The 27,732-nt window shown below is 50.4% G+C and overlaps 1 protein-coding gene across 1 annotated transcript; it reads right to left on the reverse strand.

Moving 5' to 3' along the window:
• Nucleotides 1–836: 836 nt before the first annotated feature.
• Nucleotides 837–27,732, reverse strand: CHRDL2 (chordin like 2). The gene is made up of 11 exons (XM_018076933.1): nt 27,642–27,732; nt 20,167–20,279; nt 19,301–19,394; nt 17,997–18,139; nt 14,660–14,753; nt 13,525–13,580; nt 11,844–12,012; nt 10,734–10,928; nt 7,478–7,660; nt 2,749–2,841; nt 837–1,226 (listed from the first exon to the last, which is right to left on the reverse strand). Exons 1-11 carry the CDS (start codon nt 27,721–27,723, stop codon nt 1,147–1,149), a joined length of 1,302 nt encoding a protein of 433 aa, XP_017932422.1. The 5' UTR covers nt 27,724–27,732; the 3' UTR covers nt 837–1,146.

Genomic DNA, 27,732 nt, shown 5'->3' on the forward strand with positions numbered 1-27,732 from the left:
CATTTCCTGGTCTGGGCTTATGACCTATCCCCCCATGCCCACCACCAGCCCCAAGCTGTTTTCAGCCCAAAACCATGTGCAGACCACAAGGAAATGGGAAAGGATGATCCCCTGCTGATGAGCAAAGCATCCATGGGATCCGGTATCCCTACTCTGAGAGGTCAAGTTGGTCAGATCCCACCAGGATGGGGCCCCTTCCAGAGATGTAATACAGACCTTAGAGGGAAAGGAAAACCAGCACAGGAAGCTGAATCAAGAAGATGCTTTAATCAGATTTATCAGACAGATTTGGATCTCCAAATAAATAGATTTATCAAAACAGAATAAAACAAGAATCCAAGGATAAATACACGTACCAAAACCAACTTGAAAATCCCCCAAAGTTGTTTCCAGACAGGGGGAAGGTGATGCTGCTGCACACCCTCCTCCCCACGCTGCAGAAATGGTCCTGTTGACTCTCTGGGAGATGTGCCTCCAGTGAATACAGCCCAGTAGATATTATGTAGGATATATATAAATATATAGCATAATAACCTGCTTAGTAGCAACCTTAGTGCAGTGTTCAGGGTCCCAGACCCTGTCAGCAGGTGGGTCCTCCCAAAAACTACATCTTCACAAGATCTGCAAAGAAGGGAAAAGGATCCTCCCAGCTGGAACAGAGGAGGAAAGACAGAAGACTTTTCACAAAACACCCTTTGGAGGGTTTTCAGCCAAAGAAACCCTTTACAGATCACAGGGGCTCCAGGAAAAGAAATAAGAATGATTTTTCTTTCCTTGCAGGTCATCTTTGCATCGGTGATTGGAAAGATGCTCGGTCAAGCTTTGCTCCTGGTGCTCTTTGAGAATGCTGGGGTGTCAGGGATGTATCCCACCTCTTCATGTCACACCAGGTCTCACACCTCTGCCAGTTCGCCCTCTTCCCTCTGCATATCCGAGGATAGCAGAAGATGGAGAGAGAGCGGAGAGAGGCACCTCCATGGCTGCGGCTTTCACACGGATCAACTGGGATCTGAAGTTTCTGGAACTTACACTAGTGTATCCTTTATTGAAGTGCCAGTCTATTTAATAATGCAGCTCTGGTTCTCATATATATGTGTATGTGTGGGGGTGTAGATAAATCAAAAGCGAGGGTAAAGTTTTTTAGCTTTACAAGTTCTTTGTTTCCTTCTCTGGGCTCTCTGTCATCCTCAGCTCTGACGTCTGGGCTCGGAAGATGTTCCAGTGACCTGGATGAGCAGAGAGGGACACACATTAGCAACAACCTTGGAGCAGGAAAGGACAATTTCCCCCATGTGTAGCACCCTCTCTGCTGGAGGATCCACAAGGACCATGCTGGGAGAGAGGTTGGGATAGAGATCTACCCACACCAGCCATGGCCAGAGCAGCTCATCAGTGATTCATCATCCAGCTCTAGACTTTGTCACCTTGAAGTTAAAATGGTATTTGTGGTCAAGAAGGGCCTTCTTACCCAGTGCAATGCAATTAATGGCACAATCAATTGCACTTCCAATGCTTTTCCTGGTAAACCCTCACATGGTCTTATAAGAAAAGGAGCTCAGATCGAAACAGGGATAAATCCCTCTCTCTACCTCCTTTGCTTTGATATGATCTAGGGCCATGTCCTGCCTGACCCATCTGCGATTTGGGATGACTCCCTGCCTCTCAGGGGGAAGAAGCATTTTGCTTGTCCTCTGTCTCACCCTCAGAAAGCCAAAATTTCAGTTTCATAGCAGTGGGCAGGTAGGTTTCTCTCCTCCCTTCTGTCAGCCCCATTTCTTTGGGGCTACACTTGTATTCATTTTCCTGCTGCTGCATCAGCCCTGGCTCTTCTACCTATGGCACAGGAAAATCCTGCTGTAGAAGGAGAAGGAACCCCCTTCAATCCCCCACAGCCTCACCAGCGAGCTGCAGATTCTCAACAGGATTATTTGCCAGGGGAAACTGAGGCAAGAAGAAGCCAGCACATTACTCCATGAGAGTGGGAAACACAATCTGGGAGCAGGAACTGGAAAATTCCCCAGGGTTTGCTCAAGAGATGTTGTCCCAAGGGGACTGGGGGTGAAAATCAATCTCCAGCCTCCCTGGCACACTGGGTGCACTGGGCAACAGAGCTGTTCCAGACTGACCCAGTGACCTGTGGGTGCTGGACAATATGGGAATGGCTCTGATCCCAGCCTATCCCACTAAACACCAACACAGCCCAGGAGGAGAGGCAGTCAGCAGGAAATAGCATGGCAGTTTCACTCCGTACAGGCGCTCCCGGCATGTGCACTGGCATTCCTGCTTTTCGCAACATTTACGCACATCCAAGAACACTCAGAGTGATTTTTAAAAACACTTCAACAGTTTATTTTCTTTCTAATCCCTTGCATCATTTATTTTTTTTCTCCCTCATCCCCCCACCCTTTAAGACCAGATGGATTAGATATAAAAATCAAACAGTTTTATGGGCTTTGGAGAGACAAATCCTTTGGATTTCACAAGGGTGCATCCACTTTTAGAAAGCTGGCTGCCCTTTCCAATACCATAAAGTGGCTGTTAACCAGGAGTGTTGCATATGGGTGTGAAAACAGGTCAGTTCCAACCCTGCTAAGCTTGCACAAGCCTTTTCCCTATGGTTCAGCTCCCCATGCCGTGTCGGGATTTATGCAGTCTTTTTGGAATGGCCAGAGCAGAGCAGGAAAATAGAGGGTTGTTTGGGGCAGGATGTGCTGGAGAAGTGAGGAAAAGGGATTTTTCTTTCCCTACCTTCGTTTGTCCTGGTGATCAGCCTGAAGTTTTGTGCTTCTTGCTTGAATTCTTGTTTGCTGATCTTCTTGGTTTGGATCAGATGGAATATTCCTGCAGAGGGGAACGCAAGGCATCAGATTCTTGATCTAAGGCTCACACAGGTTTGGATGTTCTGTCCCCTCCTGAGATGCAAAGGGGAAACTGCCTGCCCTGGATGCCCTGGGGTCCTGGTTCAGTGCAGGACCTGCTGACAAAGCCTAGTGGGAGTTTGGGAATGAAACCAAGGCTGGCCAAGGTCAGGAGAGATCTCATTTGAATATTAGATTGAATATTAGGAAGCAATTCTTCCTTGTGAGGATGGTGAGGCCCTGGCACAGGTTGCCAAGAGAAGCTGCCCCATCCCTGGAAGTGTTCAAGGCCAGGCTGGATGGGGCTCGGAGCAACCTAGTGGAAGGTGTCACTGCCCATGGAAGGGAGGTGGAACTGGATGGGCTTTAAGTCCCTTCCAACCCAAACCATTCCATGATCCTATGGTTCAATGCAAACAGTACTGGTCACTAAATCAGGACACAGCAGGGACACCATGAAGCAGGTGAAAACAGTAAGATTTTGTTGCTCCAGAAAACATCTCATGCTGGAGAGGTTCTGATCTTCCCCAAAAACCATAAAAGAAATAAAGGTGAGACCAAGAAGATGCTGAGATCCCTGTCCCCTCTGCTCTCTCTCGACCACCTATCTCCCCTGACTGCTGAGACCCCTCCATCCTAGGATGTTTTCCTTTCCTGGAAGCAGCCAGGGACCAAAGTTTTCCATCTCTCAGTCACCAGCCCTGAAATTCCTCCAGGACAGGAAAAAAACACGAGTGACCTCAGCAGAGATTGATATTTCTGGCTGTGCCAGCATCATCCCATTAGTAGAGGTGCCTGACTCAGGCGTTTGACCCAAGCAAACCAGAACCTGCATTTAGCAATGGAAGTGACCTTTCTGTGGGATTAGGGGTTACGATATTCCGAAGCATGACAAACCAGGTAGGTATGCCGGGCATATCCTTCCCCACCTCTCACCCAGGCTCCCAGAACATCCAGCCTCTTGCTGCCAGCAGATGTGAGAGGCAATGTGGTCCCCCTTATTTGGTTAAGACACTTTCCCTGATTCCCAGCAGCAATTACACATAAAAAGAGTACGTCATGAAAGAGAACCAGCTTGCAATCCATCTAAATGAGATGTTATGGACTGTGGAAAATTAATACAGGAAGTCAAAGACATACAGAGAAATATGTGGATATTTGGACTATTAATAAGTCCTTTCAGTGGGTTGGGAAAAGAAGTCCTACCAGTAACAAAAGAAGATACTGGATGGAGGTAATATAACTGTTAAAGACACAAGAAAGGCACAAGTGTTCAATAAATCCTTCTGGTCTATACTTAGAAAGGGGCAGGAGGCCATGCTTGCAGTCCCCATGGCTGATGAAGCACTTTCCAGCACATTAGTAATGAAGAGGATATTTAAACAAGAGCTAGGAGAGATAAACAATTTTAATCAACGGACCCAGATAATGCTCCCCCAAGAGCTCTCTCAGAGCTGGCTGAGACCTTTGCCTGCCCTGGGATGACCGTTCCTGACAGATGCCAGGAGGTGGGGAGCAGTGTAGGAATGCAGAGGATGCTCCAGCAGGCACAGGGAGAGCACAGGGCAGTGCAGATAAGAACAGTCCACCCACCAGAGAGACAGGAGGGGATGGAGCTGCGAAAGAGCAGTGCCACTTCCTGTCAAGCAGATCCCATCCAACGGGCAGGATCATTCCTTGCAACGTTTTGGCTGAGATGAAGGGAGGTGGTGGGGCTGCCAAGCACTTGCCACCCTCCTTGGTGCTTTAAAGGGGATTTATCAGGAAGATGGGGACAGACTTTTTAATAGGCCTTGTAGAGAGAGGACAGCGGGTGATTGATTTAAACTAAAAAAGGGGAGATTAAAACTAGATAGGAGGAAGAAATTTTTTATGGTGAGAGTGGTGAGGCCCCCAGCACAGGCTGTCCAGAGAAGCTGTGGCTGCCACATCCCTGGAAGTGTTCCAGATCAGGTTGGATGGGGAGAAACCTGGCCTAGTGGAAGGTGTCCCTGTCCATGGCAGGGTGTTGGAACAGGATGATCTTTAAGGTCCCTTCCAACACAAACCAGTTTACGATTCGATAATTCTATGCTTTAGGTGTTGCCTCAGGATCCAAATAGAAGTAGAGTACAGTAGAGCACAAGGAATGAATTAATGGAGCAGCTCATCCTTCCTAATTTTGGAGAGACAGGCTTTTCTGCAGTGCCTTCCTTCCCATCCTGAAATGGGTGGACATACCATAATTCTCTCTGCTGGCTACATGGGAATCCAGCATTACCAGTACTTAACGCTGGGCTGGGGAGTGAAGCAAGTTTGGTTCAAGAAACTGGTCTCAAGACTTTCTAAATCATCTGCAAAACAAAGCCTTGGTGGGTGGTTGGAGGTGGCAGACTGGGTGCACATGGGAGTATGAGACCCATCCTAGCAGGACACAACCTTTGGCCAGAGACCCACACCCTGGTTTGGGCTCTGCATTTCAAGAAAGACACATAGAGTCCAAAGCAGAGCTATGGGAAGGACCAAAGGACCGGAAATTTCGAAAATCAAGGAAAGAATGAAAATATTCAAGTTCTTAAACCATGTAAGAGATGTCAGAGATGGGAGCTGATGCCATCTTCAGAGGAAAGGACTGTGCTCTTCACATCTGCAGTGGAGAGGACGAGAAGGTCCGAGCTTGAGCTGCACACTGGGAAAAGTCTTCCCTTAGGAAGGAGTTTTTGGCTCTGGAAGAAAGTAGGTGGACTGTAGAGTCTCCATGTTGGAAGAAAACACCAGAGAAGCATGGGAATGGCTGGTGTGAACCCTGCAGGTCTCCTCCAGCCCAGGTGTGAGGGAATACGAGCATGGTGAAACCCCAGGGATGGTTGGAGGTCTCAGAACTGTCAGTTTTCAGGATAGAAAGGAGCATTTTGATCACTGTCTAATCAACAGCCTGGCAGGGTAAATGTGGGAAAGGGGTCCATGGATGTACCACACCTCCGATCCAGGTATAGGGCAGGAATCAACTGCAGAGCCTCCAAACTATGCTGGTCCCTCTTTGATCCTGCCTGTTCCTTTGTTGTCCTCTCTCCCCATGGTAACTCCTGCTCAAAAACACTGGAAAGTCACTTTTCAAAGCTCCTGGTGGTTTTCAGACCCCTAAAAACATGGGGAAGCCCCTATTGCAGCTCTTCTGGAGGCTGGTTGTGCACCACTAGCCAGCTGGGTGAGACTTTTGGCTGGGTGTTGGCACTGGTTTCTCCTCTCGGCTCCTGCTTCATGGAGAAAACCCTCCCAGGACAGAAATAGAGAAAGCCATATAGGTATCACAAGCCCATACAAAGGCAGATGGACGAGGTCCAGATGTGACTTGCAGCCTCTTTACTCCACACATGCTGCACTGTTGGTAGAGTAGATGGACCATGGAGAGGTGGAATCCATATGTGACTCTTTCCCAATAACAACACTTCGCTCTGCCAAGCAAAAGAGCTGTGTTGGCCTCAGGGACAAGGGCCTTCCCTGTCCCCGGCTGGCAGGGCTCGGGAGCTCCATGCAGGCATGAAGTTTTTGGCCTCAGAAGGTACCAAGAAGGTTTGGGTGGCAACTTCTGCCAAGGAGCGAGGAGAGGAAACGGTGGGGCCCAGACAGTGTGGGCTCAGAGCTGTCCTCTAGCTACAAGGTGCCATTGTGAAGGAGAAGAGGGGGAGGACAGGGAGAGGGGCACCATGGAGGATGGAGAACGGCAGGGGGAGGATGGAAACATGATGGCAACCAGGGGTCCATCTCTGGGGTTATTTTCTCTGGCTACTATCCATGTGCACCCACCCTTTGTGGCCGGGAAGAGCCTGGTTGAGGTCTCCCTAGGGAGTGAGGTGACACATGACCATAAGCAAGAGACCAGAACATTTGCCTACACATGTCCAGAACACCCGGACTGAGGGCCGTTGTATCCATAGGAAAGGTACAACCAACCTCAAATGCTCAAGTTTTTTGGATAGAGAACATCCAACAGAAACTCAGGGTTGGGGCACCATGATGCTTTCCTGGACCCAAGAGAAACTCAACACAAATATCTACTGGACCAGGAGTCCCTGGGATCCTCTGGTCCATAACAGCGTTGCAAAGCTGAAGGTATGGGGAGGGAGTAAGAGACAGTGTATTTGCCATGCTTTGACCTCTGGAGGTCACACCAAGAGGAGCATCCAAATCCACCCATCCGAGAAGTAGGCTGGGGACAATTCATTCCCCCTTCAGAAGCTATGGGTGGACTAGGGTTAAAAAAAAGAACAAAAGCAAAAACATGGAGTGCCAGAACAATTTTTTGTTTGTTTTCCATGTGCATTTGGCATGAAAACAGGGAGGTTTAGGGGAACAGTCCCATGGCCCTTGTCTTGTTTGCCCACATGCTGTGCCTCCAGATAGTGTTACAGCTCATGGTGGGGCCAAAAGTGGTTTCCAGCCCCTGATCTGCATAGAACTGCAGGAAAAGAGGGTGAAATGAGGGAGCTAGAAGAGCCGCCCTGCTGTCAGCAGGTTTTGATTCACCCCACAGGGGCTGGAGCACTGTTAGAAAAGCCTGAAAAATTGACCAAAGCTTGGAAAGCTTCAGGTTTCCACATACTCCTTGTACTCCTGGCTGGTTTTGTTATGGTACTCACCTTTAATCAGCTTCCAGTTGTAGATTTCCACCTCCTCCGTCAGCTCCTTCTCAATGGCCATTGTCCTGAGGATCTCCTTGGAGTTCTCCGAGCGCGGTGGCACAAACATGTACACCAGGACATGGCTGGGGTTCTTGCCACACCGGGTGGTGACTATTTCATCCGTGGGTTTGACTCTAGTTTCTGGGCAAAAACAAGGACAGAGTTCATGAAATCAGGGCAGGAAGGAGCCTGGAGGAGCTGCCTCAGCACCCAGGCCATGGAAAAGGCATCTAGTTGGGTTTGGTGCCATTGGACACAGCTGCGTCTCTGAATAGGACCTTGATCTGATCCCCAGCACTGGCAGCGAAGGGAGATGATAGTAAAGGACCTGTGGACCTGCTCATCCTGATGTTTTCCATTCCCTCTGACTCAGGCAACAGGGCAGGGGATTTTCAGCACCTGGATCTCACCACAGGGACCTTGGTGCCACCATCACCACAAAAACCAGACTGGATTCCCCATTTCCCATCTCACTCCAACTGCTGTCCTGGAGGAGGAACATCAGGGAAGCAAAGGGATGAGCCAGCAGTGAAGGATCCAGAGCTGTGGCTGGGCTGCCTGGGCAGCATGCCCAGCTCAGCACCATCCCCAGCACTCTCCCCATGTGGGGTGCCACCCACACCGGGGCCCTACGTGACTTCTGCAACATCCTCGGTAAAGAAGAGCTGCTAACATTTCACTTTTTTTTTTTAATATATCTGGAGTAATTAAGAATCCCCCATGGTTTTGGAAGGAGATTTATTGCCTTTGGTTGTGAGCCTTGGAAGGCAGAGGAGCCCAGCCCTGCTGAATTTAGCCTTGTTCTCCCAGCCATTTTGGACGCTGAAACTTTTTACGCTACTCGAAAGAAAGTTTGGCTATAAATAGATGCATGGGGTATATTTTAGTAGGACAGTTATTTCAGGCCTGATTCTGCTCTCCCCCAGGCTTTCTGAGGTGGTCCTGAGCTCCTTTTCTCCAAGAGGGGATGGAAATCTCAGTTTAAAGGGATAAGCACCAGGAACACAAGCGTTCAGCTCTGCAGGTTCAGCATGAGGCTAAGGGGAAAAACCACAGCCCAGCACCCTCATCCTTTCCACCACAGGGTCAGGGTGCAGGAAAACCTCTGCCCCAGACTATTAAACTTCACCTGCTCCAGGGCATTCATAGAATCATGGAGCTGCTAAAGTTGCAGAAGACCTCTAAGGTCATGGAGTCCTTGATAAAAGCCCCACCTTCAAGTCAAGGAAGGAACCCCGTATTCAACAGGCATTTAACTGCTTTGGAGCTTCACTCTGGAGCCACTCAATGGCCCAACAGTGTTGGAAAGGAGAAGAAGGGACATGGGTCAAGGTCACTAGTTCTGCCCACAGCAGCTCCGATGACCTCCCCATCCAAACAATGCATGGTCACAATCCCGGGATCAGCATCCCTTTAGCAAGCAGAAATCACCCAGTGTTTCTCTCCAAACTACTGGATACAAAGGAGGAAGGGGAGAACAGTTGCAGAAGCTGCCTGGAGAAAGAAGATGGGCAAAACCTCCGTGCAGTGAAGGAAAGGGCCGAGCAATGTGTATGTGTGTGTGTGTGATCACTGTCTGGGAGAACTGGAAAGCAAGAACAAAATCATTTTGCCTGCATCAGGGTGTTTAACTGGAAATAAAAAGAATACTGAACAGCAGACAAGAGATCCAAGCAGGGAAAGTTGTCGACTTGAAAGCAGAAAGACCCAAAATAATGGGAATGCAAGAATGGAAGGGCTCTGCTCAGTCATCACATCCCATTCCCACTAGGCACCACATCATAAATCCTGCTCATAAACATATCAGAAACCTTATTAAAACAAGCTGAGCTTCTGCCCTTTGCTCCCCCATGGAGGCCATCCCAGAACCTCCCTGCCCAAAGGCTGGAAAACCTTGAAAATCACAGCTCAAATGATTTTGCAGCCTGTTTGCCCCAGTTCCAAAATGTGGCAGTGCCCCTTGGTTGTTCTCCCTGGTGAGATCCTTCCACAAAGCCCCCTTGAAGATACTCATCAGAAGAGATCACAGAGAACCTGCTAGACCTCCAGCCAGGCTCAAAGACACTCATAGTCTCCGGAGGGAAGCAGTGGGTGATCCATCAGCTGAACATCTCCTGATAAGTGAAAGTATAGACAGGTATAACCTGGAAAACATTCTCCAGTGGGAACAGGAGGAGATCTCAAGCCCTGCCACATCTTTGCCAGGTCGGTGGTTTAAGGAAAAGAGTTTTCCAAAGACCAAGGAGCAGCTGAGAGACCCAAAACACACTGAACATTAAAAAAGGAAAGAGGTCTTCTCCACCATGGAATCACAGAATCATTAAGATTGGAAAAGTCCTCAAAGATCATCCAGTCCAACCGTTCCCCCAGCATTGCCAAGGCCACCCATGTTTCCAAGCGCCACATCCACATGGCTGTTAAATCCTTCCATGGATGGGAGCTCCCACCACCAACCTGAGCAGCCTGTGCCAGGGTTGGACACCCTTTTGGGGAAGGAATTTTCCCAATATCCAACCTAAACCTCCCCTGGTACAACTTGAGGCCATTTCCTCTTGTCCTGTTCCTTGTTCCCTGGGAGCAAAGCCCGCCTGTCAAGCAGATGTAGAGCAAGAAGGTCCCCCCCTGAGCCTCCTTTTCTCCAGGCTGAGCCCCCCCCAGCTCCCTCAGCCGCTTCTCATCAGACCTGTGCTCCAGACCCTTTCCCATGTCCCAGCACCAGCCCAGTTCCCACTGGCCCACTCCAGCTGTGTGTCCAACCTCCATTTCCAGGTATGGGGAACTCTCATTCCAACAAATCGTGAGTACCACAGATAACCCCATTCCTGGGAAATGTTCTCCTTCTCCTCCTTTCACCAACATCTCACCTGCCACAATTTAACCCTATGACTTTTTGTCCCACGTGGAGCTCTGAAGAACAGACCACGTGCCCTCTCCCCAGAAAGCACCTTCTGTCTGTCTGAGCATGTCCCTCCTTCAGCATCTTCCTCCAGACTCCACCCTTCCAACAGATGGAACTTACTGGGGGTCACTGCAATTTCCTCACCTTGGGAAAGTCCTGCTGCCCTCCAAGACAAGCCAGCCCTTCCATTTGAACTCCTCCGATGTGGATTCAAGACACTAGCAATGTGAAACCTACACATCTATCCCAGGGCTTTGAACCAAGGTAGGGAAGGATCTGGAAGCCAGCTGCAGGAGCAGGTGGGATCCCACCTACCTGGACATATTTTACAGCATTTCCCATCTACTTTTTCCGGATAATCACATGGATATTCCTTGGGGCACGTGATCTTCTGGCAGTCCTGGACGCCGTCCCTGCAAGTGCAGAGGATGCAGGGCAGGAGGCCGTAGAGCCGAAAGACAGGGTGCCACACTTCCCCGTGGGAATAGGTCTTCCCGTTGTAAACACAAGCTGGAAGAGACAGAGAAAAGATCTGCTGGTGCAAATAAACCCTCCTTCTCTTTGCAAACCCAGGACTTGGTGGAGCTCAGCACATTTCACCACCTCACACGTGAGTGGTCCTGTTGCCTCGAGAACAGGATCCAGCAGTGGATTCGGCAGCAGTGGGAACTGGGATATTGCAGGCACCCTGCCCAGGAGGTGCCATGGGGCAGAGGGACCAGGCACCAGGAGATGGAGGCTGCTGGGCTTGACCACCCTAGTGTGGGCGGGGGTAAGTGTGGGCAGGACCTCACCTGCCTCCCAACCTCTGGAAGCCCAGGGTCCCTCGGAGGCTGTCGCAGAATGAAGCACAGTGAAGAGTGCCACCTGCTGACTCCACCACGGAAATTTTTGGAGGTCCCAAAATTTCCTCTAGGGCTTCATCTCCAAGGACTGGAAAGAGTTTTTCTGGAGGCACAATAGTGGAAGAGCCGCCAGGAGGAGAAAGGACCTGTTATTTCCCCTTTGGATCAAGGGGGTTGCCTCCTCATCTCACTTTCCTACTCTCTCCTCCAGAAGGAACACCTGGGACAGACCCAGCACGTGGCAGGTAGGTGGGAGGAGGAACATCCTGTCCCTCTGTGGCACTGTACTGGAAGGTTCATGTGGAGCCTTCCAGCTGAGCACCTTGCTTCCCAGGTCCCAGATCTCCAAAATGCTCCAAGGACCCATTTCCTTCCAACTTTTTTGGAAGTGGGAGATTCATGCAGTCAAGAGGCTCTGGGCTCCAGGACTGAGATAGCAGGGGGATACTGGCAGTGGAGAAGTGGGAAGTAAGACTTGCTGCTGGAAACCTGCTGCTGAAACGGATTCCTTGGGGAATTCAAAGTTCTGGAGAAGTCACTTCAAGCCACACATAGACTTCTCAGCCTCTCCATCCCTTACCTTTCTTGTGCTTCTCTTTCAAGACGATCTTCACAGTGGTGCCACCTGCCCCCTTGGGTTTGAAGCTTCTGGGAATGAACTCCAGGGAAGAACTGAGAACAGTGGACACAGTGGCTCCGGGTGTCTTCCTGCCCATCACCTCCCCCAAGCACTGGTCTTGCGAGTGCCTCTGTGAGCAGTCAGAGAAAAGGAGGGGGCTCAGATCCAGGCAGTTGAGTTGTTCTCACTCCAAAGCATGCTGGAGAAAGCCATGCAGTGTCCTGCTCGCCTTCCATCAGGAGTGGAAGGTCCACAGACCACAGGGATAAGCAATGACCCAGAAGCCATAGAATCACAGAATCATTTATGTTGGAAAATCTCTCCAAGATCATTGAGTCCAACCATTCCCTCAGCACTGCCAAGGCCACCACTGGCCCATATCCCCAAGTGCCACATCCACATGGCTGTTAAATCCCTCCAGGAATGAGGACTCCACCACTGCTGTGGGCAGCCTGTGCCAGGTCCGGACAACTCTTTCAGGGAAGAATTTTTCCCAATATACAATTTCCTCTGGCACACTTCGAGGCCATTTCCTCTCATCCTGTTCCTTGTTCCCTGGGAGCAGAGGCCACCTCCCACCTGGTTCCACCCTCCTGTCAGGGAGTTGTAGAGAGCTAGAAGTTCCCCCCTGAGCCTCCTTTTCTCCAGGCTGAGCCCCCCCCTCTCCCTCAGCTGCTCCTAGTGCTCCAGACCCTTCCCCATCTTGCTGCTGCCACTGCCCAAGGAGCACTGAGTAGTTGGAGTCAAGGCCCCACACTGGTGTCCTCCTTAAGCTATGAGTGGGTCACCTTCATTGGGACAGCAGCTTTCTCTCCCCATGCTCAACCCAAAGCCCTCAGAGAAGCAGGTGAGGTCCTACATCCCTGACACAGGCAGGGAAATGGGCTGGTTTTTCCTTGATACCCACTGGGAAACTGAGGCATCTGTGTGACCCAAACAGGATGAGAAAGGTAAGAATGGGCCATATCCTGCTCTCCCACCTGGTATGGGGCTGCCATCCAGCAGGACTGAAATCCCAGGAACATCCCAGGAACATCCCAGGCTTCCAAGAGCAAAGTTCTGGGACAAGACACGCAGCACAAAGGGTCCCCTTGTGCCTATTTTGGAGGTTTTATAGGTAGTGGAGCAGTAGGGAGAAGGGCAGAGCCAAGAGCTAAGTGACCTAATCCCACAGACCTGGTTCTGAAATGTCACCATGAAGGAACCTCAGCAAACAAGGAGGAGAACTGTCCAAGATTTTCAGTTCCCAAAGGCCTTTTGCTCTTCCAAAGACATAAGAGGTCATAGAATCATTTAGGTTGGAAAAGATCTTTAAGGTCATCGAGTCCAACCCTTAACATGGCTCTGCCAAGTCCACCACTAAACCACGTCCTCAAGATGCTTCAGATGAAGAGAACAGTCTTTCCCTGGTGGTCTGAGATCTCACCTGTGCTGATATCCCTCACCTAGACTCAATTCCAAGACATGATTCCCCTGCAAACCAGGTGTCCATGGTTCTGCTGTCCAAGGACTGGAGTGCCCTCCAAGAGCTGCTGGGGGTCATTTCTTTGTAGAAGACAATGGCCAAGGGCATTCTTTGAGCTGTTTAATTGCAGTGTGCCAGAAGCAATAATCTGAGTTTTAAAATGCAAATATCACGTACAACACCTCTGTTTAACTGCAGGGGTTCCTCCTCTGTGGACTTCTCATAGGAACCATCTGCAAGGGAAAAACATTGTCCTGTGAGATGCTGGGTGAAGATTTGCTCTCTCTTTGGCTGGAGGCAGCTCTCCTCTGGATGCTGGCCCACCTGGGAGATGTGGAAAGAGGGGAACTCTGGGACATGCAATTCATATTACGCAAAGCAAATGGAGCCATACCTCAAAAAACATTTTATCCCACTATCAACAACAGCTCAGCTCCAGGAAAGACATGACCTTGTAGCTTCTGAAGTTAGGTGGCATGAAAATAGCCCATTGGTAGTGTAAGACGTCATGAAGAATGATTAAAAATAAATCCAAAGACATTTCTCACTGAGTCAGTGACATGTCCCAGCTGCACCAAAGAAAACCAGGAGAGAGGAACACAAATGGCAAAAGGGGAGAGTTTGGAGGAGGTACCTGGAAGAAGTCATTCTCTGTCCATGGCCAGGAGGCCACCATGGCCTTCCAGCTTCATAAATATCTCTTGTATTAAAGAGTCATTTTATGCTGTGACTTCACTGTCAGCAGGGTGTGAACCTGCCCATCCTCTCTCGGATCTGTCTCATCTGGAGACATGGAGCTTAACTCTCTCCTCCCTCTCCCAGATGTGAGACAGGGGAACCAGCAGCAAATTCAAGGGTTTGTCCCTCACAGAGAGCTGTGAGAGTGAAGCTCAGCCACACTGTACTGGGGTGGAAAGAGGGTTTTTCCCTGACTGTCCTGGAAACTTCCCTGGAGCAACAGTAGAATGCACCACCTTTACATGGTCCGTTCTGCATCCTGGTGGGTGAGTGGCCTGGAGGACTTCCCTACACACAGGTCCCATCTCTTGCACAATGCACCAGTGGCAGGGCAAGGAGTTCAGCCCTTCCAGCTTTTGGGCTGCAGGAAGGCAGATCACAACTCAGTGAGGGAGGGGAAATGTGCAAGGAAAACCTGAGCACCCATGTTTTGTTCCCTGGTACAACCAAGAAATAGGAAGTGGCCTGATTTATGGTACAGGCTTCCAAAATCCTGCTAAAGCGGCTTGGAATGGCTCCTGCTGTCAGGTGGCAACCAACTGGAGTATCCCACCCTCACCCCCAGCCTCATTACCTTTGCAGACCTGGCAGCAGGAGTCCGCCACGGTTAATGGAGAGGAACACAACAGCGTCGGGCAGGTCACCAAGCCGCAGTAAATCTGGCCTTCCTAGGATGGTGGGAAGAAAAAGAAATAATTGTCAGCATTATAAAAGGTTGTATGTCCCCTGTGTTGGGATACCAGCACTTCAAATTGCAGATCCATCATAAATCATTAGGGAGAAATTCCTCCCTGTGAGGGTGGTGGGGCCCTGGCACAGGTTGCCCAGAGAAGTTGTGGCTGCCCCATCCCTGGAGGCCAGGTTGGATGGGGTTTGGAGCAACCTGGTCTAGTGGAAGGTGTCCCTGCCATGGTAGTGGGATGGGATTAGAGGAGCTTCAAATCCCTTCCAAACCAAACCATCCTGTGATTCTGTGATTCCATGATCAAAAGCCCCCTGATAGTACATCTTCAAACCTCACCAATGATTAGTGCTACCAGACCTGAAAAAGCCACGATACACCTTCAAACTCTGCATAACAACCCCCTGATTTGAAGGGCTACAAGAAGATTTTCTCTGACATCTCCCAGGAAAAGGACCTGAAGGAGACAGGTGGAAATGGGAAGCCTGATGCCAAACCCAGATGCAGGTCCATGCCAAAGCTTTGCCCTCCCTCTGTCTGGGGTTATTTAATAACACCAGAGCCAAGCACACAGACTCAGCTGTGGATGGACATTCAGGTGTAGACCTTCTTCCACTGGCTAGGTGATTGGTTTGGAAACTTCATTCCTGCAGTGATTCAAACTGAAAACCACAGGTCAAGGCCAGTCTTGACCTTAGTACATCTCAGTCCCACTTCAGGCAGTCAATTTGCACTGCAAGACTAAGTTTTCACTGTTTTGCAGAAGGGTAAAAAAAGGATGTTCAGCAGCCAGAGCTCAACAGCAAGGTCCTCTTCTTCATACAGCAATTTTCTCTGGGGTGTCCACAAGCTCCCACTCAACCAAAACCAAGAGGGGTCAGCCAAGGATATCCTTAGAAAACCAAACCAGAGCAGCTTCTTCTCTCACCAGAAAGCCAAACTGCTGCACAAGGAACATGAGGAAAGTTTGATAAATGACAGGATTTGATGGAGGTCACAGCAAACCAAACCCTACTCTCCTCTTCATGGAGTCCAGACCTGCCTCTTCCTTCTTTCTCCTTCTGACCAGCAGCTCAGAGCAATGACCTGCCTTGGGCAAATATCATAAAAATCAGGATTTATCCCAGAGGCTCCAGTCTCGGGGAGGTTTTTAAAGAGGGTTAGGCCAGCTGTTCCCGCAGCTGTTCCAGCAGCTGACAACACACACAGCCCAGAGACCCCTCCACAGCCAGCCTTTTATTTTCCTCTTTGTATCCAAGGCATTATCCTACTGAATAAACAGAGCCCGAGTGACAGCCGAGAGGGATGCAGAACTCCACAGGCTCCTGGGGATGAGGTGGGAAAACAGGATAAGGTGGGTACATAGAGCTGGATCCAAGAGCTCCTTCCTGGTGTTTCCCACCAACCATCTGGGGTCCCTAAGAAAGGAACCAGCCTCAAAAACTGTATAATTTCTACATCTGAGCTATTCCTCTCGCCACCAAGCTCTGAGGTGTGTGCAAGCCCCAGAGGCTCAGACCAGCTATTCCAGTATCACAGATACTTTACTACCAAGCATTAACTGGTGTAACCCCTGTGTGTGTGCTCCTGGTATGAGAGAGGGAGGTGGTTTGGGCTCTCCTGCCTCTTTATTCTTTCCTGGCCAAACTTGGTCCAATTATTTGCAACTCATGGAGCTGTGGAGGTTGGACCCATCCAAGGGCTCTGAACGATGGGTGGTGAAAGCCACACCTGCAACTCACTTTCTTTTTCATGGCAGAGGCAGCAGCCAGTGTGAGCAGTTCTTCACAGTGTCCAAGTCCAGTGTCAGCACTTCCAATCCCCCTTCCTCACTCTTTCTCAAGGAGGAGAAGCTGCTCCATTTATCTCCTGACACTCAGCTCCTGGCACTCCACACGCCTTCCCATCACTGCTGACCTCATGCCTCCTGAGAAGGTGTCAGAACTTGGCTTTTGATAGATTTTCACAGGATCCCAACCCCTGGGAGAGGGCTGGGTAAAACAGAGCCAAGCCCTGTCTCAGGGCATTGCTGAAGGCTCACGGAGAAGCAACATCCCAACAGAGTTAGCAATCGGGGGTGGATGATCACTGAGATGCACACTGAGGACACCCTGGCTACCGTCACAGCCCTCAGGTAGGACAATCAGGACCAATCAGGGAAGAAGGGAATACAATGGTCCTGCCAAAGGTCATTGGAAGTGAGCATGAAAAGGAGCTGCTTCCTGCAAAAGCTTTATGTAGACATCCTGAAAAGCACGTGCACAGCCCTCCTGCAGGGCATATCTCTGCTGGCCCAGAGGGCTGGTGAACACTGCAGGAGATTCTAGAGGAGCCCAGCTCCTGGTGCTCAAGCACATCTCAGCCCTGGGTTCAGCTTCCACCTAAACCCAAGCAAGGGGGATGAAGATCCAATTGCCATCCCACTGCCATCTCTGACTGCCCACCACTCCTGTGTCTCTGCTGTCATCCCTCGGGGGAGCTCCAGCCATGCAGGGCAGGAACAAGAGGCAGCTGGAGGCCCTTCAAAACTGAGGTACCTAGCAGTGGTTGGGAGCCAACAAATCCTTTCTGGAGCTCAGCAAAATCCCAGCAGCTCAACAGCACAGTCAATATTCCGTGGAGAGATTTGGTTTAGATAGTGGAAAGAAATTCTTCCCTGTGAAGGGGTCAGGCCCTGGCACAAGTTGCCCAGAGAAGCTGTGGCTGCCTGATTCCTGGAAGTGTTCACAACCAGCTTGGACAGGGCTTGGAGTAATGTGGTCTAGTGGAAGGTGTCCCTGCCCATGGCAGGGTGTTGGAATGGAGAAAGCTTTAAAGTCCCTTCCAATCTAAGCCTTTCTACAAAACTATGGATCCCAAGAACCTCTGAATCCCAAGCGCTGGCACCTCATGTCCACATTGCCTTGCAGGCACATTGAGCTCCCCTAGGTTCCCTGGGGGACCAGCATCCCAGCTGGATGCTGTCAGACACAGGCCCAAAGAACTGAGATGCTTGATGGGGACAGAGATGTCCCTCTGTCCACCCCAAAAAGCTCCAACAGGGCCCACCCAAAACCGAACCATGTGATCTCCGACAAATCTCTCTTCTGCACTGATAATCTGATCCTGATGATAAACCACCATGGGCTGGTACCACCAGGTCTTCACGATGTTTTTGACCTTGTGGGACAGTGGTTCAGGAGCAGAGCCCAAGCCCTCCCCACCTCCCGTGGGCTCTGAGGTGGCTTACAGAGCAGCTGCACTGCACACACTGGTTGGGCTGGCGGCTGGGGAACAGCTCGCTGGTGGTGAACATCTCTCCTTGCTGGTAGGTCGTCCCATTGTACTGGCAGGACTTGACAGGCGCCCGGAGGCCAGAAGGGGAATGTGGCTCTGGAAAAGAACATGAGAATGGAGCAGGATGAGAGCCAGCCCTGCCTGGACCTGATAGAGCGTGGATGCTCTGCAGATTCCCCATGAGCCCAACCTGAAGGGACAAGGAGCCCTTTACACGCCACAGTTCCCATGGAAAGCAGACAGGGTTGGTTGGGAATTATGATCCCAAAAGCTTTTGGGGAATGGGGCTGCCCTGGCTGCACTGAGCTCAGCACAGGGGTAAAATCTGGAAGTCTGACCTCTGAAAAAATTCTTGATTTTTTCCCTCCCCTGGTTATAATGATCTACAAATTCAGATGGAGTCACATAAAAAGGGCTTCACCCATGGGTAATTAGCTAAAAATTAAATTTAGGGTTTATTTTATTCCTAGTTTTTCTTCCTAATTTCTCAAATCACTGATGGTTTCTGACTGGCTTTGCCAGCACTCAGGTAGGAAAAGTTTTGGGGCTAAATCATGAGGTGATCTATAGGGGTGAGAATGAACAGATTGAGGTAAACTGAGTAGTGAAGAGTTAGGGAAAATTTGGGGGTCAAAGCTTGAGGTAAAGTGTAAGGGACAAGGAATATTTTGGAGGAAAAATCTGAGAGGACAAAATGAACACTTCAGGCATAAAATGTGAGTTAATCTGTAGGAGAGAGAAAGAAGATTTAGGTAAAAATTACATAATCAGTAGTGGACACGTAGTGAAAATTATGGGGGTGAAATCATAGTAATCTACAGGGAGAGAATGAACATATTGAGGTAAACTGAAGCCATCAGTAGTGGATGGGTAGGGAAAATTTTGGGGATAAATCTTGAGATTATCTCCAGTGTAGATAATGAGGTTGTTAAAAATCTTCCTTTTTTTTTTTTCCCCTGACATTTTGCTGGCAAATGATCACAATAAAGTACCAGTTTTTGGGTTGTCCCTGAAGTGTGAAATAACATTTTGTCCCTACAAAGCTCTCTGGATGAGGGTGAGAAAGTGGACTGGCAGAGAGCCCTTTTCCATCAAAAATTACGGTTTTGGAGGGAAAAAGCATCATGAGCAGCCTGAGCTGTCGTGACTCCGTGAGCAGGATCAGACCCAGCATCGCTGCCTTGCCACAGGTGTGAGCAGTTGAGGGACCACTCTGCAGGATCACGGCCACCTGCTCCCTGAGGGATGTCCACCTACCAAGACACCTTGGGCAGCACTGCTGGGGGTCCGTGACGGGGTTGGCACACTGCAGAGCTGGGCACTGGATCCGGTAGCACCTGATGTTGTTGTTCTGGGGAGAGACAGAGATTGTTCATTTAAGCCCACAGGGAACATGCGGTTCATGTTCACCCCTGCAAGAGGAGGGAGATGTTGGGTGGTAGCCACATTATCACAACAAATTGTGCACAAACCCAGCCAGCTCATGGTCCATCATCAGCAAAGACCACTTGTGGTCCAAGAGTAGCCCTGAGCCACTTCCACTCACAGCCCACCAACACTACTGAGACAGAATCAAGGAATCACAGACTGGTTTGGGCTGGGACGGACCTTAAAGATCATCCTATTCTGTACCCTGCCATGGCAGGGACACCTTCCACTAGACCACACTGCTCCAAGCCCTGTCCAACGTGGCCTTGAACACTTCCAGGGATGGAGCAGCCACAGCTTCTCTGGGCAATCTGTGTCAGGGCCTCGCCACCCTCACAGGGAAGAATTACCTCCTAAAATCTAATCTAAATCTCTCTTCTTCTGGTTTAAAACCATTCCCTTAGTCCTATCACTGTCTGCCCATGTAAAAAATCCCTCTCCATCTTTTTGCAAGCTCCCTTGAAGTACCAAAAGTCTCCCCACAGTCAATGGCAACTCCCTCACAAGGTCAACCCAACACCACCAGGGGGATGGGACAGCTTTTTCAAAAGGGAAGAAATTAATCTGATGTCGTTACGGGGCTGGAAAAGGCTTCTCAGGTCAAATTAGACACTCAGGTCAAACTAGGTGCCAAAGCAAAGCCCCTACACAGGAGTGTCCCCATCACCTCCCGTGGCCCCTCGTAGGGGACGTGCCTCAGAGCAGCTGCAGCGGATGCAGTACATCAGACCCTGGGGCTCCAGGTAGGGGTGCCAGCTCTCCCCTGGGCTGTACTTCTTGCCGTTGAAGTCACAGAACGTATCCAGCCCTGAAAGTCAACCAGGAGAATCCACATGAGAAAAAGAGATAGTCCTCATGAGAGGTCCCCTCCCACTGCGATGAGAACAGCAAGGACAGCTCTGTGCCTTCATGCTGCTCCCTGTGAGTAGCTGATGGCCACATCCCACCCACCAAATCCCAGATGAAATACATTCCCCCAAAACTTTTTTTTTGGTAACGATTTGGTTTTATGCTGGGACACATGTGATCCAAATGGCAACTCCTCCAAGCAAGTTGGACTCTCTTTGCAAGCAAGGAACAAAATGGGTGGTTTGAGGCAAGAAAATTGAGATTTTACTCTAAGATAGGTCAGTAGAAATGCTCACTGGAAGATGGACAGGTTGATACCATAGGACGGAATTTCTCCCAGGGAGTGGTGACAGAGATAGGAGAGCCTGAATTTAGGGGACATTTTCACCGTTGCACAACAACAACAAAAAAAAAATAGAAGAAGAAAGAAAAAAAGAAAGACAATTTTGGGTGGAAACAGTCTGCAGGAAAACCTGTTGCTCCCTCTAAGAACTTCAGCTCATTCTCTTCAGGATCCCTGGACAAGCACTGTCACCACACCAGCAGCCAAATATCATCTCTAAGGAGCAGGACTGGGCTGGCTTGTCCCATCCCCTTAGCTTTACCTGGCTTGGTGCAGCACAGGTCTGACTGGAGTGACTGGCTTTTCATTTATGGGGCTGTCCATGCGAACAGCAAATCCACCTCATCCATTTTTTGCCCCCAAAAGCATAAACACATGTGTGTCTTTTTCTTGTATTATCCTTAGAAGGGCCAGTTTCCAGCTGTGCTCCTGAACAGGAAGCGTCTGTCCCAGAAATAATCCAGGCCTGGCTACACTGGCATGGATTTAACCTCACTACAGCACAGGGAGAGCAATTAAATGGCACCCAGCACAAGTGGTGAACGAGGTTACCCCCCTCTCCCTGTATTTCAGCAGTTCCCTATCAACCCCCTCCACCTCCAAGTCCTTGGTCACACGCCAACCCTCTGACAGGAGCAGGCCCACCTGCAGCAGGAGCCTGTGGGACAAAGCATGGTCAGAATCACCAGCAAAACGCCAGGACTTTGGCCAAAAAATCCAAATCAGTCATCATTAATGTTCACATCCACAAGCATCACCTGGTCCTGCAGGACCAAGCTCCAACCCACAGGAATCTAGGATCCTGTAACAGCCCTGATGGCTTCTCCCACTCTCCTGTGACGTGTCCCCAAGCCCTGACCAGGCAGAGGGTCACACCAGGACTTGAGTTGTTTCATGACTAAGCACACACCTGCCTGATGTGGTTTTAGTGATTTAAGTGCTCACAGCCCCACTGAAAACTGAAGGTGATTTAAAAGTTTATGTCATTGAGGGGATTTGAGGTAGTTTGAGCGATGACGTTGCTCAAAGGCAGTGTAGACATTTATGCTCCCTGAAGCTTTTATGGGTCTTTTAAAGCCTTACAGCACCCTGGGGATGTGGGAGAGGGCTGTTTTCCAAGGCATAGTGCCCAGCTCCATGAACTCGGATGTTTACCCTGCCAGGCTGCTGGGAGGGCTCCTTGATGAACAGCAGAGGGTCCCCAAAATGACCCCAATGCTGTTCACCACCTCAAAGATGCTAAGAGCCATCCTGTGCTCTGCTTTGTCACCTGGGGCCCAGCAGTGGTTTGGAGAGCCCAGCTGGTGTTGTCCCATCCTGCCAAAACTGGAGATGTCACCTGCTTAATGGGTTTCTCCCATCAACCAAAGGTCATCCAAACACGCTTGGGGTGGGTTGCAGTCCCTCCTCCAGCTCCTGACCATCCTCAAGATGAACTCAAGCAATGCTCTACCATAGCCAGACTCTCTGACCAGCAGGAAGGGCAGCCCTATGGGTCTGTGATGATCCCTATGGGTCTCTGCCAGCAGCCCTGAACTCCTCGTTGGTGGCTTTAAGCATTTGATTCTCCAAGCTGTACCTTCACAGGAGCTGTCCAGACCTTGTGGTCCAAGCACAGTGGTGTGGGGCCAGCATTGCATCTGCAGAGATGGAGATTTGCAATAATTTGGAGTGCATGTCATCAGAGGGACAGGCAGAGGTATTTTCCTTCCTTTTCCCTACTCAGAACTTTACATCATCCACACATCTTGCTCCAAACCCCTTGACAAGCCGGCAAACCCCTACTCCTGGACACGCAGGACACGAGCTTACAGCATACTACACAAAGCTGGTGAGCATGCAGCTGGAAAACGCAGAAACCCAAGAGAGAGAGGAAAAAAAATCCACAAAAATAGTTTTGCAAAAGGGTGAGAAAATGACTTCATTTTTCCCTGCTTGCAGCATCTTCATGAATTACACTGAGAGTGAAGAAATCGAGTTGCCTCCACGTGCTGTGGCCCCGCTCTGCTTTGCGGGCTCTCCTGCCAGTTGGCTGCTCCGTGCAAACATTTAATCACCAGTGGAGCCCTGGTTTGGGTCCAGCCCTCGAAAGCAGCCTGATTCATGTCTGCAAAGGGGCTGCTGGTAAAATTAAAGCTGACTGGCAGCACTGGGCAGCAGAAGACACTTGTCAGCATTTGGCAGCTATTTGGCAAAAGCTGCCGGCAATTTTGGGTAAAAGTAAGCTGGGGATGGATGGATGGATGGATGGATGGATGGATGGAAGGATGGATGGAAGGAAGGAGGAGGCTTAAGACCTGGAGGCTCTGGATCATTTTTTCCCATGCCAGGCTAATAATTTCATTTTCAGAGTTCAAACTTTGGATATCCTCCCAATTCACTTGGAGTGAAAAGCCATTTGTGGCAGTGAATTGCTCCCATGCTGTTCAGTCACTTTATTTACTGAGTCTTCAGCAAGAGCATGCTCAGAAAAGTCTCATTTTCCAGAGAGGGCTCGATAGCTGTGGAGTGCTTTGCAGTACCAAAAATCCGGGTGAAGCCATGGAAAATCTTGTTTTCCTTCTCAAGAACCTGTCCAGCCTGGTCCATACCACCTTGGAGACACAACCAGAGCTTGCTGATTGCAAACTAGAAGCTCCATGCTTAGAAGTGGCCCTATGAGACCTGGGAGCAGGAGCAGAGGGTGGAAAGGGGCAAGTTCCCCACTGCAAAAACCTCCGAGAGCAGGTGTCATCTAACCAGTTTCTTCTCAAATACAAGAAGCCCCCAGTACAAGATCCTGGTCTTCAGATTTCCATTATGGGTTCTATGGACCAGAAAAAAACCCTGAAAGCCATGACAATGATTCCTCTGCTGCCCAGCAGCAAGACCTGTGGCCTCATGCCCAGAGGGAGGGTGGAAGGTGCTCTGGAGAGTGACTCTTCCACAGGGGAGCTCCGCCCTGCCCACCCCAAAGGGCTCTGCTAGGGACATCCTGAAGGAGGGGGGTTCTCCCTTCCTTCCCATCCAACAGCTGCTTTCTGCCATGGCTCCAGTGTTTTCTTGACTGGGGACCATCTGGTTACATCCAAATCATGGAATACCCCAGCCACTTGCCTGGTCCTGCTCATGTCCATACTCACCTGCTGGAGCCACCTCATCCCTGCTGTCTCCAGGCATTTGGCAAAGCTCAAGCTGGCACCAGCCAAGACCCATAGCAAGAGTCTGGACACCCTTGGGAAATGCTTGAGGCTATACCTAGGCCCTGGTTTGGTTTGGTTATTGTTAATTGAAATTAATTAGCATTAATTGTATCCTGGATGGTAAGGAGGAATGTAATATGAGATGGGAAGTACAATGGGAAGAGGTGAGATAGGGCTGTTAAGAAAAAAAAGGGTGATCTCTGGTCATGGCAGAGACAAGAAAAAGCAACCAGCTTGGGAAAGCCTGGAAGATTTAGGATATGTACTGTGGGAAGCTTTCCAGCCACTAGGAGATTGAAACCCCACAAAAGGCTGTCACAGAAGGTCTAAGACAGTCTGAATCCACTGGAGCACCTTCACAAGACGCTTTAGAGACACCAATCCAGGGCGACAGAGTGAATGGTGAGGAGAAACCCATCCTGTGCTGCATCCAGTAACTGCTGACATCTCTTACACCATGAGAACAGAATGTTTCTTCAAGATGCATCTCAACAGCTTCATTCACCAGCCACCCCACAGCTTCTTGACCTGCTCTAGACCCAGGGAGAACCCACAAAATGAGAGGAGATGAGCAAGATCTCACCACCTCCTTGTTGGACCATCAAATTGGCCAGTGTTGATCACAACACTCCCAGATATAGAATCACAGAGTGGTTTGGGTTGGAAGGAACCTTAAAGATCATCTAGTTCCAAACCCCTGCCATGGACAGGGACACCTTCCACTAGAATTTGACCACATCTCCTAACCTTGGCTGCAGACAAGCTGGGTCTCTGTCAGTCAGTCCTGACTAACAGCGGAACTCCTCTATGCTCCAGGACACTGGGAGTCTCCAGAGGTGAGTCCCTGCTGCAGGCTAGAGAGCGGCTGATGCACCTGAAAGACTTCAAAGCATGGAAAATGCTCATCCCAATTTGCTCATCCAGTACAGGAAGCCTCCACCAGTCCCGTGCCTCAGTTGCCCAAGCAGGGACCTTCACTCCAGGTGCCAAGGTGGTTCCAACAAGGATGTTATTGAAACACTTCCCAGGCCTTCTCCTTTTTCATCCCATGGCTGGGGCGGGGGGGGGGGGGCATTCGCTACATCCCCAGATGGCACGCCTGGAAGCTCTATCTGATCAAGGAATTCTTGAGCCGGCCTCAACAGCCCCAGCAGCCTCTTTTGGAGGGTCGCACACCTGCGCGAGGCCAGCGCGTGCCAGCCGTTGTGGGGGGGGGGGGGGATGAGAGTTTATGCAAACCAGTTTGCAAGTTTTAAGAGCGGCCATAAATAAAGTGTAAAAGGCACTGTCTGGTACACAGAGTCCAGGCGCTCCTCTGACAGCCCTGTATTTATGAAGGGCTTAAAATGCAACTTAGCTGAGAGGGGACTGGTTAAAACACACTAGGCCCTTGACATGTGGCATCCCAGAGACTCCGCTCACATCTCCAGATCGCTTCCCACACACTCGCCTCACTCAGTTCTGGGTTGAGAATTCCTACTCAGGACTTTGGAAGCCTGGAAAACTCTGTAGGTCCAAAAATGCAGCCTCATGAAGCATCTTTGAGCTACCCAGGGTAGAGAATCCAAGCAAAGTCCCAAACCTAGAGGATCCCCATGGGCTCTGGAGCTGTGGACGGGGCCCAAATTCCCCCACTCCTTCCCAAGGGAATGTTCAGTTGTCTAGAGCAGGTTGTGCAGCCCTCACATCCCCCTTTCCATGGCAGTGGTAGCATTTGCTTTTCATCCTGGTCCTTCCCACTTTGGACCACCCAGTCCCTCAGCACACTGGATCCAAACTCGTAGGACAGAGGGATCCCATGAACCCCCTTTTCTCCGCAACCACGTTAAAAAGAAATGAAACAGCAACTTCCAAGCTCCTGGGAAAAACCACTGCCCCGCGCTCTCCAGAGATGCTGGTGTTTAAATGCCTCCAGCCAAAACATGGTTGCGTTCAACTATTGCCCCTGAATTACTCAGAAAGCAGCACATTCGGCCCAGTAACCTGTGCCTCTGATAGTTTTTTTTCATCTGGGAGCGCAAATCCCCTAAAATAGCCTCTTTCTGTGGGCAAATTCTTCTTTTCTGAGTTGCCTTCAAGCCTGAGCATTTCTGCTTCTCACCTATTTTTAGCCACGACACTGTAGGTCCCTTGGCTGATGAGCCTGCTGATAATTAATTTATTCCTGTCTTCATTCTCCCTGAGCACTCGGCCTTGAGAAAAATCTGAGGCTGCAGAGGTGGATGATGGAGCAAAGACCATAATTTGATTAGGGTCTTGTCAGCAAAACCACCCTGCCCTCAGCCATGGGGCACCTGGAGCCCTGGCACCATGAGATGTGCCTTGCAGCAAAGAAAAAGTGCTGCAGAGCTGGGGAATGGGTGATCCTGGATCCCCCTGCTCCAGTCCTGCTTCTACCCCAAAGTTCCCAGCTCTTTATTACCATTATAAGTTCTGCAAATGGACCTCAACACTTCCTCCCAAAGCAGACAAAACCTTTCTGCCCCCACTCATCATGATTTATGCACGATTTAGAGGCTCTGCTACCACCAGTAGGTACCTTCAAAGAGTGAAAACATCACGTAATACCTGTTTCATCTTCAGGAGATGCCTCCATCCTCCTCCTAATCTGGGTACCACAGCAGCCCTGGCAGGGGCAGGGAGTCAGACCCACATCCCTTTTGCAAGAAACAGATGCTGTGTTCTGAGTCTGGTGGCTTCGATGAGCCCAGGAAAGCAAAAGTGCCAAATTCATCCAGATTTTGCTCTCCAGGACTCTGCACAGCCCCATCCATGCCCCTGCCTTCCCTTCTTCCCCCCCTCTCTTCCCGCCGGGATGAGCAATCCAGTGCTCACAGCGCTCCAGGAGGACGCTTATTTGCCTAATGCACTGCTGGCAGCGGGCAGGTTGTAAATCACCCTGACACAGCCACCGACTGACTCCGCTGGGATTCCGGGAGATTAAAAGGGAGAGTAAATGTAGGGACACAACAAGTCCTGCTCCACTTTGCTCACAGCTTCAGTGCCTTTGCGATGTTGCAGGAGTGCTCAGCACCCACTGGTGGGGTCCTAGTGCTTTGCCCAAGCCAAACCCACCTCCTGGCCCCAGTTAAAGCTCCAGTACCCTCCAAGCTCCTAAATAGCTCCGGCCAAGTCCTTCCAGCTTTTTTGCACAGGTGCTGAACCTCCCTTCCCTTCCCCATTCCAAACTTTTGTCTGCCCCGCTCAGTCAGGTGGGAGCAGGAGTGAGAGAGAACAAAGGATGGATTTGGAGACGGAAAAGGGATGGACATGGAGATGGACAAGGGATGGACATGGAAAAAAACCCCCAGCTTTGTTTTTGGGGAGGTAATTTCCCCAAATTGCCCCTGTCTTCATCCACTCCCGGAGGGGAGGTGCACCCGTGCAGGGTGGGATCTGGGCAGGGGAAGGGCTGCAAGTCAACCCCCTGCCCTGCGACATTTCTAGCCCATGGAAGGGGGGTCCCAGCACTTCAGCACATCCCTGCCAACCCACGGAGCCCCCCAGCCCCCTCATCAGCACGCAGGGGTGTGTTCGGCGCTATACAACCCCTCAAAGCAGCTGGGAACAGCAGCAGGCAGAGGGGGACACAGCCATGTCCCCAGTGGTGCCGGATGGGAAACCTGGGACATCCCCACCATGGAGGTCCATCCAACACCTGCCATGGTCCGGAGCCTCCCCGTGTCCCCAGCCATGCCCGCAAAGCACCCCTACACGTTCTTGGAGACTGAAGAAACAGGGAAACTGAGGCACGGCGGGATGCGGAGCAGTCAGGAGGGGAGAGGGGGACACTTACGAGCCCGGGCTCGACTCTCGGAGGCGAAGAGGAGCAACAGGCACCGAAGGAGGAAGACGAAGGGACCCGCCCCGGGAAGCATCGCAGCCCG

Source organism: Manacus vitellinus, unplaced genomic scaffold, assembly GCF_001715985.3.
Source record: "Manacus vitellinus isolate BGI_N305 unplaced genomic scaffold, ASM171598v3 scaffold_34_pilon, whole genome shotgun sequence".
Lineage (NCBI taxonomy): Eukaryota > Metazoa > Chordata > Aves > Passeriformes > Pipridae > Manacus > Manacus vitellinus.

Bases quoted from the DNA above. Each gene is read 5' to 3' on its own strand.
- CHRDL2 (XM_018076933.1), bottom strand. From the start codon at position 27,723: ATGCTTCCCGGGGCGGGTCCCTTCGTCTTCCTCCTTCGGTGCCTGTTG. The intron at 20,280-27,641 runs GTAAGTGTCCCC...GTTGACTTTCAG, and splicing joins CGAGAGTCGAGCCCGGGCTC to GGCTGGATACGTTCTGTGAC. The intron at 14,754-17,996 runs GTAAGCCACCTC...CCACCATCCTAG, and splicing joins GTGTGCAGTGCAGCTGCTCT to GAAGGCCAGATTTACTGCGG.